At 37.0% G+C, this 10,671-nt stretch overlaps 1 protein-coding gene across 1 annotated transcript; it reads right to left on the reverse strand.

Annotated features, from left to right (window-relative positions):
- Positions 1–6,759: 6,759 nt before the first annotated feature.
- LOC134376984 (olfactory receptor 4C6-like) lies at positions 6,760–7,689 on the reverse strand. The gene has a single exon (XM_063095595.1). The coding sequence runs from the start codon at positions 7,687–7,689 to the stop codon at positions 6,760–6,762; it is 930 nt and encodes a 309-aa protein (XP_062951665.1).
- Positions 7,690–10,671: the final 2,982 nt, after the last annotated feature.

Consider the following 10,671-nt stretch of genomic DNA (forward strand, 5'->3'; position numbering starts at 1 on the left):
GTATGTGATACAATGGGATAAGAAAGTAAGCCAAATTCTCCAAGTCTACAAAATGTAGGTTAAAACAAAAACTGCATATTTGACCTGTTCTTCTCTCCCAAAAATACAGCTCATTTATGAAGAGCGAGAAAGGTATAGCTCCTGTACCTGAGTGAAAAGCACCGCGTCTCCTTATGCTCTCAGAGTGATGCTATTACAACCACAATACCCCTCTGTAAGAAGAAGGAATAGGCCAGAAAAGAAGCCATCATGATTTGTTCTCCTGTGTCGCTGTTCACGCACTTTAAGAACTTGTATTCACTGTTCTAGGTTCCTCATATGTAAAATGATGCATCTGATCTTGATGGTTTGTAAGATACAGACACTTGTAAGTTAAGATTTTGCCTAAATGTTGACTCTCTACCATTACAAAAAGTACATTTTTGTACAATTTATAAACATAACAAAATGAAACCACATGGGTTTATAGTCTGGGTTTGCTTGAGTAAGCATATGGTCTCAGTGTGCTATTTAACTACACTAACCATCAGTAGGCCGAATAATTCTCATATTACCTTACAATTCTTGCATTCCATGTGCCTATCATTCTTCTAAAAGCCTTAAGGCATTAGCTTTTAAAATTCTCATAATAACTCTAAGATGTAAATATTAGTAAATGCATTTTATGGCAGTGGAAACTTAGTCATAGAGAAATTAAATAATTAGCTCAAGGCCATAGACCTATCAAGTAGTAGAGTCATGATCTAAAACAACATATGCCTCACTTAGCAACACACTTAACAAAATTTTATCTGCTGATAGTTCAACATGCAAGGAATAGATATTTGATACTATAATTTCTTAAAACAGTGCATCTCAAAGACTCAAACATTTAAGTTTTTAATCTATGTCAAAGTAAACCCTGTACATACTTAATTAGCATGATCCTAAATCTCCTAAAGACAGGACTGTTTTATGCTCTGCCTTGAAATATTAAGAAGTGCTTACACAAATTTAATTTTGAATTCTAGCCACCCCTCCCTGATCTGTGTAATTTGGGGCACATAATGCTTTATTTTAGATCACTGTATTGCTGATGAGTACATTGCAAATGACTACATCTATTTCCAGCTAACTTGAGAGAATTAACTAGATGAAGTTCATGAAAGAGTCACCCAGTGCATCTTAGGGGCTCAATAACTCATTATTTACAAACCTTTTATTTTTGTGTATCTCTTGTCAAATACAGGCTACCATTCATTTAAACAACAATCAGTAAATGTTTTTTAAATGACTAAAAGAAATAACTCATCATGGTATCACTTTTCCTGAAAAATGCAAAAAAAAGGGAAATAAATTGTTCTTTTCTTTCTAATGATAATTACATTATACATTTTAGAATATTTTAATGACCTTTGATGTTTGTATTTTTACATACCTAGATATTTTACGCACTTTACAATCTCATAACAAAATAATTTGTATTCCTGAATTTTTAATTAATGCTACAGTATTTTACCTTGTGGAATAAATCCTTAGTGGAAAATATATTATCCAAGAAAATCACTATCTTTTGATATGATGCACAATTGCAATAAGATTTCTGTACAGTACATTGAACGTTAACTCATCCAGCACATCAAGGAGAAAAGATACTGAAGGGAGAAGAGCTGCTCTGTGCACAGTGCACTGTGATGGATTAGTAAAAAGGCCTAGCTGGGTTTACTCATGAAAAATGTTTCAGATTAGTAAAGTGTGATAGAATCTGAGCAACTCTGAAGGACAACTAAACACGCTTCTGCTCAGCTGCCTCTTACATAGTCGAAACTGAATTTTAATAGTTTAGGAGAATCTGTTCAAAATTCTTTTTGCTAAATAACATGTCATCCTCTCTGTGGATTCCTTTTTCAAGAAAATGTTGAAGAAGACAGCATGATTAGTAAAAAGCCGTATCCAGAAAAAATATATGGAAATAGTAGTGTAACTCTGGGTATTAATTTTTTTAAGTGTTAAGGAGTAATAATTCCATTTCTCTTAACCACTGATCAATTTTCTTTGACATGCAATCTTCACTTATCATTTTCCATTTAAATGACATTGGTAAGTTTTCTTCTCAGTTTTTTATTGCAAATGAAAAATATGAAATGCAGAGAAGTGTATTGATTTCACTAGAGTCATGCATTAAATAAAAGTAGACTGGCATTCAAGATAAGGTTTAATGACTAGTCGTTTGTTGCTCATTTTCCTTTTACTCAGTGTTTTTAGATGTGGCCTTTGATGATGGATTCAAAACATGTCAATCATTTATGTTCTGACTCTCCCATAAGATTTTATATTGATTCATCATTTATGGTGTTATGAAATTTCTTTCGTTAAGAAAGTATTTTAGAATTGTTGGTCTAAAGGAACATGTGGGTGGTATATAGTATGAAACCAAACAAATATGAAGGTGGTGTTTTCTTTTCTACACTCAGGAAAAACAATAGGACTGGGAATAATGTTTATCATTCTCAATCTTTTCTCTGGAAACCTGTAGACATTGCTACCTTGTCTTCTAATTCTCGGTATTAGAGAAGTGGTCTAACACAGCAAGGTATCCATTTCCTTATTAGTAACTTGTCGAAGTCATAATTTATATAATCCTTTCCAACATAAATCTACTATAATTTGCCTTCCATATCATTTCTCTTACTTTCCTTCCCCTTCATGTTGTATTACTGCTGAAATTATTTTTTAAAATTTTATTGCAGCTTGAGTTTTCAATAATCTTTGTGTTTTTCAAATAATTCCCTTGATAATATGTTAATATTATACTATTATATACTTTTTTATAACTTTGGGGTTTTTATTTTTTTCATAGAGATACTGTTTATTTGCATCCTGTTGATGACATAAAGTCTTTTTTTCCCACATTTTCCTGATTCCCTTTGGAACTATGTCTCAGAAATCTACTCTTCACAATATCAACTAGTAATATGTCTTCTCCATTTACAAGACATGTTTTTTAATATTATATACCCGTGTTTTCATTGTTGTTCTCTCACTTATAGAAAATGCACACATACACACACACACATATATATATATGCACACAGAGAAAGAATTATGCTAAAAGGCAATTTATTTTTTAAATCATTTGGCCCTATTTCCTGTCCACTAGGACAGTAATTCAATTTGTTTCTCTTGTCTATATATGAAGATAAACTTATATTTAAGTACCTTCCCAATTCAGAGTCTGGGAGCCACTCACCTAATGAAATTTTACAGGAAATGGAAAAGATCTACTAATTTTCTCATTCTGTCATTCCACATTCTGAATATAGAAGATGTAATAAACACAAAAAGAAAACATAAATTGCACTATACCTTTAAACCTTTGTCCCTGCCTATGACACTTTAAAGGATGGGGGAGATGTGTTTTCTGCAGCTCCCAGAGGACAGGTATGACCACTTTTTCTTTTCTTTTCACATTTTAAACAAAACTCTCTGTAGACTTTTTCATTACATAATATATTTCAGAGTGCCAACATGTAAGATTTAGTTAAATATCCTATCAAGAAATAAAGCTCAATAGTAAAAACTTTTTTAAATTGGTAAATACCACTTTTAATTTACTCCATTTCTACAGAAAGACAAAAAAGCTGTCTAGTCCCTTTGTATAAATTTCATACACAAGTGATTATTCAAATTTACCATCAGCCTCAGAATTGCTTATTCTACATGACATAGCCACCATACATTTAGCCTGGAATATTCTTAATATATGTATGCCTCTGCCAGTTCTCAGTCTTACTAGTGGAATTGCCATTTTACTGATAATCCTTCAGTTCATCATCTCTGGCATTTGTAAGTGAAATATTTGGGTTCAAAGATTTTTAACCTATGAGTGCTCATTGGTAACAAGTCCGCTTTTACTGTTGCAGAAAGATGTTTAGCATATTGAGTAAGACAAATCAATTATGTTTTTCTCCACTGAACTTTTCTCATGATCTTTTCCACCTCTGTATTAATCAGGGAGATTAGGAGATTGGACATAGGAGTAATAATGATGTGAAACAAAGCAAATATTTTGTCCTCAAGGAAAGTGCTAGGAGCTATAAGGTAGGCAAAGTGTAAAGGTCCAAAAAATAAGACAATCACAATATGAGACCCACAGGTAGAGAGGGCTTTACACACTCCCTCTGCTGAGTGATTTCTTAGAGTGAATAATATAAAGACATAGACTCAAACAAGAGGACAAAGATTCCTAAGGCAACAATTCCAGTGCTGGCAATCACAAGGACATCCATGATGCAGGTAATAATAAAGGCAACTTTCAGCAAAGGAAAAATATCACAATAGTAGTGATGTTGGAGCCACAGAAGGGCAACCAGATTATTATAGAAAACTAGAAAAAGAAATGGAAAGCTCCACCTGCCCAAGCAGCCAAGATTAGGAGATCGCATCTTGTCCTGTTCATGATGATCTTGTAGGGTAGAGGTTTGCAGGTGGCAACATAGCAATCAAAGTCATTGACTGTAAGGTTGGGGACCTCAAAACTTTCAAAGAAGTGTGAGAAAAAGACCTGTTATATGAAATTACAGTAAGAAATGTTTTTTCTTCCCACTGGTAAGTCATCAATCAGTTTGGGAGTCACACAGAGGATACAGCAGATTTCCACAGAAAATGAGTGATGGAGGAAACAGTATATTGGTTGGTTAAAAAGAGCACTGTACAGAAAAGAAGTCAACAAACTAGCAGGTGATCCTAAATCAAAAGCTGTCTAGCCTCTATGTATAAATTTCATACAGAGATGATGGTTAAAATTTACCATCACCTCAGAATTGCTTATTGTACATGACATAGCCACCAGGCCTTCAGCTTGGAATATTATTAATATACATATGCCGCTGCCAGATCTCAACCCCACTAGCGGAATTGTCATTTTACTGATAAATCCTCAGCTCATCATCTCTGGCATTTATAAATGACAGATTTGGGTTCAGAGATATATAACCTAAGAGTGCTCAGTGGTAACGAGTCCGCTTTTACTGATGCATAAAGATGTTTAGCATATTGAGTAAGACAAATACGTTTTTCTTTTGTAAATATCTTTTGACACCAAACTGAGAGTCAGGAAAACTCTCAACTGTGCAATAAGAAACATAATACTAAAGTTAATATTACTGTGTTTCTGATTGACTTTTATCAGGTTATTAATGTTCACATAATACACAAATATAAATTTGAAGACCTCAATCTAAGGCCCTTCATAACATTTACATTATATGATTCTAAAAAGAAAACATCATCCTGAGGTTCTTAGAAAGATCCGAATAATCACACCATTATGGAATTTTTCTTCAGTATCAATGGTAAGTGGAAAAAAATTAAGAAGTGTCAGGTTAAGATGGGTACTTTAATTCGAAATATTTTAAGAAGACATTGTGATTTTTGCTCTATAGTTGAAAATTAAAGAATAATAGAATCTAGCTACAAAATTTTTCACACCATGGTACTCAACTCCACTGCAGAACAAAAGTTGGAGTCAATCTGTCTTCTGAAATAATTTTTAACTTTGCAGAATTTTGAAGAGTAACAATGACAGTCACTTTTACTGGGGCTTCAAAAAAGGCTAGAAATTAGATGTATTGGCACTGTAAGATGTGACCCTTGCCTACATTTCTGATCTTTCCTAGTCTCTACTTGGATCATTATGTTTCATCCATTTCCTTGAACATGTGCTGGTAGTTCCCTCATGGGAGTTCTTTCTCTCTGGAATCGCCAATCCACCAACCCTCATAGGGCTGTTTCCTTCTCACTATTTTCATAAATTATTGGTGCTTGTCATTATTATTGAACTTATTGATTAATCTATTTCATCACTTTTCCTAAGGAAACCTCAGCAGAATTAAAAATCAGCTGAAATATTTTCTGCTAATAGAATCCTTCTCTGACTATCCAAAATGAAATCAAGAAATAAGCATAGTCCTTCATTTTCATGAATTATGATCTAATGATCAACCTGGCTTTTTTTTGTTTTTTATTTTTTAATTACTAGTTGTCTCCTTTTCTTTCCTAACCATCCGTATTTAGTTATTTGGAAAATATTCTATATCATTTACTACATATCTATTATTTTAATCCAGAGAGGTACCAAAATTAAATAAAGCATCCAGTCTAGACAGGGGGATGAAAAGTAAAGAAAGTAAACTGGTAATTATACAAAAAGTTATACTTTTGAATATTGTCACTAAGAAAATAAAGAAGATGTTGAGATAGAGAAAAATGAAAGGAGTGGAAGAAATTTTAAATAGAGTCATTGGGGAAGGCATCTCTGAGGAAACGACACTTAATCTCTTTACCTAGGACCAGAAGGTGGACAGAAACAGCCACCTGTGGAGGATGAGGGCTTGTGTTCAGATAGAAGCCAAGGCACTGTGGAGATAAAAGGCTTGCATAGCTCTAAGGGCAGGTGGAAAACCCAGCATGGTGATGCAGAGTGAGGGAGAAGGTCAGGGGCTCTAGATGCATTTGGAGAGGTGGAGGCAGGAGCAAGACCAATCAGGTAAGGTGAGGACAAAGCAAGGTGTTTCCAAGGCAACAGAAAACTTTGGAAGTGTTTAAAGCAGGAGAGTACCATAAATCTCTAAACTGTAAAAAATCTGAATCATAAAACAGATTTATAATTTCAGAAGATCCCTCTGGCTGCTGGTGTGGAATGGATATTTTAGGTTCTCACACATTTCTGAAAGAATGACTTCCTCTTGTGGGAGGCACTTGATTTTCTCAGCAGGACAGTTACTTGCCAACCAAAGTCTGTTGTTTCATCCAAAGTTTCTTCATGGCTTTTTTCACCTCTGCATTCCTCAGTGTGTAGATCAAGGGATTTAACATGGGTGCGATGATTGACTCAGACACAGTCATTGCCTTGTCTATGGGGTAAGTGACCACAGGCCTCATGTACAAGAAAATACACGGTACAAAGAACAACACGACCACTGTGAGGTGGGAGCCACAGGTGGAGAGGGCTTTGTGCCGCCCTTCAGAGCTGCAGGACTTCAGAGAGCAGAGAATGACCGTGTAGGAGGCGATGAGGACGAGGAAGATGGCCATACACATCACCCCACTGTTGAGGGTGACTAAGAGGCCCAGGATGTGGGTGTCCATGCAGGCAAGTTTCAACAATGGAAACAAGTCACACATAAAGTGATCAATGACATTGGGGCCACAGAAGGGTATCTGACACATGAAGAGAAGCTGTATCGTGGCGTGCACGGAGCCCCCCAGCCAAGCCCCTCCCACCATCAGGCAGCACATCCGAGGACTCATGATGCTCCTGTAGTGCAGGGGCTTACAGATGGCCACGTAGCGGTCACAGGCCATCACAATGAGAAGTAGGATCCCCACACCACCAAAGAAATGTGCCACAAAGAGCTGGGCCATGCAGCCTTCAAGGGAGATGGTAGTGCTCTCAGACAGGGAGTCCACAATCATCTTGGGGGCAATGACCGAAGAGAAGATGGCATCCGAAATGGACAGGAAGGTGAGAAAAAAATACATGGGGGATCTCAGACTCTGACTTATGATCATGGTTACCACGATGAGCAGATTTCCCAACACTGTGACCACGTACATGATTAGAAACACAGCAGAATATATTTTTCCCTGCTGGGGGCTCTCTGTAAGACCCAAAAGAATGAATTCTGTCACGTTGTTTTGATTTTCCATTTATCAGGTGCTGATATGAGTTCTAGGTGAGAGTTAGGAAACCTAAAAAAGCAACATATGCTTGATAATTAGTGATTAGTTGGTTCCAGGACCTCGGGGAACTTGTAGGTTTTTACTTATTTTAATAACTAACTTTTTGTGAGCACCTGCCTCATTCCGGGCACCAGAATAATATGGATTAGCTTTATGTTACAGTTCAAACTGCCTTTCACAGAGTTTGGAAAACGTGACTAAAGCTGTATAGCTAGTGAGTAGAGCAGCCGGAATGTGAACCACATTTTCTGACTTCAGAATCAGTGCCCTCAAACATCAACATTGCTTCTCTAGAAATTGTGCTTGGGCTTATCATCGACAATAGCTGTGCTAAGTACATCGCAAATATTATCCTTTTGTATCTCAGAAACCATCTGATGAAATGGGTTATTTTTCCTGTGCCCTTTCTCAGTAAATGTGATAATTCTTTTGTAATTTTGTGCTTTGCTCCCAAATTTTAAATGATCAACATATGCCTAAAACTAGTGATTACATAATTCCTGAGTAGTATTTTTTTCAGTGATGAAAATTACAAATCTTGATGGTAGAGCAAAAATTCATATCTACAATATAACTGACTTCACTCTGAATCAGCTGAAATTATTCATTTCAGTTTCATCTGTCCCCTACATGTAACAAAGGATCCCTGAGCATGAATCACAAATAAACAATTAGATTTTAGGTTGACTAACTGTGTTGCTAGGCACTGTGCCAAGTAAGATCAATTAAAGCTCACAATACCACACGAGATAGATACCTTACTATTTAGGTTATAAAGAGAAACTGAAGCCTGGAAAGTTAAAGCTCTTGCAGAAGATTGTATAATTAGTGTGTTGTGGAGGTGGCATTTTGATTACACAGCTCAAATTGTTACCTTGTGTGTTCCACCACCATAGAAGGGAACAGATTATGTGGTGTTCCAGGGGAGATACTACTGCCATCAAAAGGAAAAGCTGCAATGAAAACATGCATTAAATTACTGGAAACTTTTAAGCAAAGGCCTGCTGTGACATCTTAGGAATTTTGCAAAGAGCATAGCTTCACACTGAATTTAAGTTATACCACTCTGTGAATGCTAAGAGGTCCTTCTTGCTATTCAGTAACCCAGCCCACACCCACCTTCTTGCTATTCAGTAACCCACCCACACCCACTCCTTACACAAAATGCAGAGCAGCCACAGGAGATGGTGGAAGTGCCGTACATGACTTGATCTTGTTCTCTGCCTCTTAGCCTAAGAATTTAGCTTCCTTACAATGGCCTCTCTGAAATATAATGAGCACTGGCAAGGTAGTTAGGAAAGTAGAAGTAGGTTCTACTCCAGGTTGAACCACTAACTTAGTCTGTTCTTTGGGCACGTTGCTGGCATTTCTGAGCCTCAGTTTCCTCATCTTGCAGTATCAGAATGGTTCACTAGATAAGTAGCAACAGAACTAACTCTGTCCTCTTAAAACACAAACACTCAGTTTGTGTTTGCATTGTTTACGCCTCCAGTTGATTTCCTTAAAGGGATGGTTCATCTCATGTAAAAAAAAAACAAACATCGAAAGCCACTGGTCTAGGTAATATCTGAGACTCTAATACCCTGTCTTTCCTTAAGGCTTGGAATGTAAAGCAACTCTCTGTTGATACGGGACAGAATTAAGTTTCCACCTGACATTGAACTCATGTCACATCCCCTCTCCCTCCCTCGTTGGACTTCATTTCTCTGTGCTCCTCATTGTATTTATTTTACTTCAGTCCCAATAGGCAAAGGGCTTTTCCTCACTTAATCATCACAAACAGTGATATGAAGTAAGTACCTGGATTTTCCAAAGCAGCAACTGAGTCTTAGAGAAATCGTGTAACTTCCTCGCAGTTTCTTTGCAGGCTTATGAATAACTCCAAAGCACAGGTTACTAACTGCTGTGCTTACAGCCCCACAATACTTTCACCTCGCAGCTCACAGAACTGCTGTGAGGCTGAAGGAGTAATGCTCATAAAGCTTGGGAAGGCTGTGTTCACACATTGCTTTGGTTTTTGTCCTGATCACATCATCATGTCTCTGAGCTCTAGGCTTATCTCCTACCCAGTCCCTGCCCTCTGTCAACCAATCTCCTCCTCCCATGTCTGCCTTCACCTTCACCAGCTGGAATATTCATTCCACTTACTCATAAAACATTTTTCTGTATGCCACTGTTTTATATTTATTGCTGCTTTCTCTTATTTCCTCAGGGAGATATTTATGTGTTTTTATTTCTCTCACAATTCTCAAAGTTCCTATAAGATTGGTAAAGACACAGTGGGCACCAATACAATCTAAGATGTGTACAGGGAAACTGCGATCAGCTGTGGGCACGGGTAATGCTGGTCCTGCTCATCCTCCAGGTTTGAAGGCAAATCTGTTACCAGTGTCTGGTTGCTGTTTCTCTGCCAACCAGACTCAACGATACCATTTTCAGGCTGTCATCTTTTACCCTTTGTATCCCCAGACACGCTTCAGCTGAAACCAAGATGTAAACAGTACCTTGAAACTCTAGTCCAGTTTAAGCACACCATCAGCTGCCATCCCGATACTCTTCTTACACTGCGTCAGTGATGAATCATTTTTAGACGGCTGTTCTAGTGAGGACAGGGACAAATATAATTAATGCTTCTCTCTATTTTGCAAGTCCCTTTCCCCCATTTTACCAAATTATTTACATCGACAACAGTATTTCAAAAACTTGTCAGAGATGGCCCATTTTCTTAAATAAGAAGCAGAACTAGTAAACTCAGAATAATGGCAATTATTAATTACCATTGCTATCAACATGACTAAGTCACCAGCATCCCCACCACGATCACCCCACTGCCACCATCAACAGCACTGTTAACATCACTGCATCCATTCCAGCGAATAGATCCACTTACAAGTTAAGTTAGTAGTTATGTTTTGACACATAGAGATATATATAAAAAAAGGAACTCTA

This window comes from Cynocephalus volans, chromosome 4 (genome assembly GCF_027409185.1).
Source record: "Cynocephalus volans isolate mCynVol1 chromosome 4, mCynVol1.pri, whole genome shotgun sequence".
Lineage (NCBI taxonomy): Eukaryota > Metazoa > Chordata > Mammalia > Dermoptera > Cynocephalidae > Cynocephalus > Cynocephalus volans.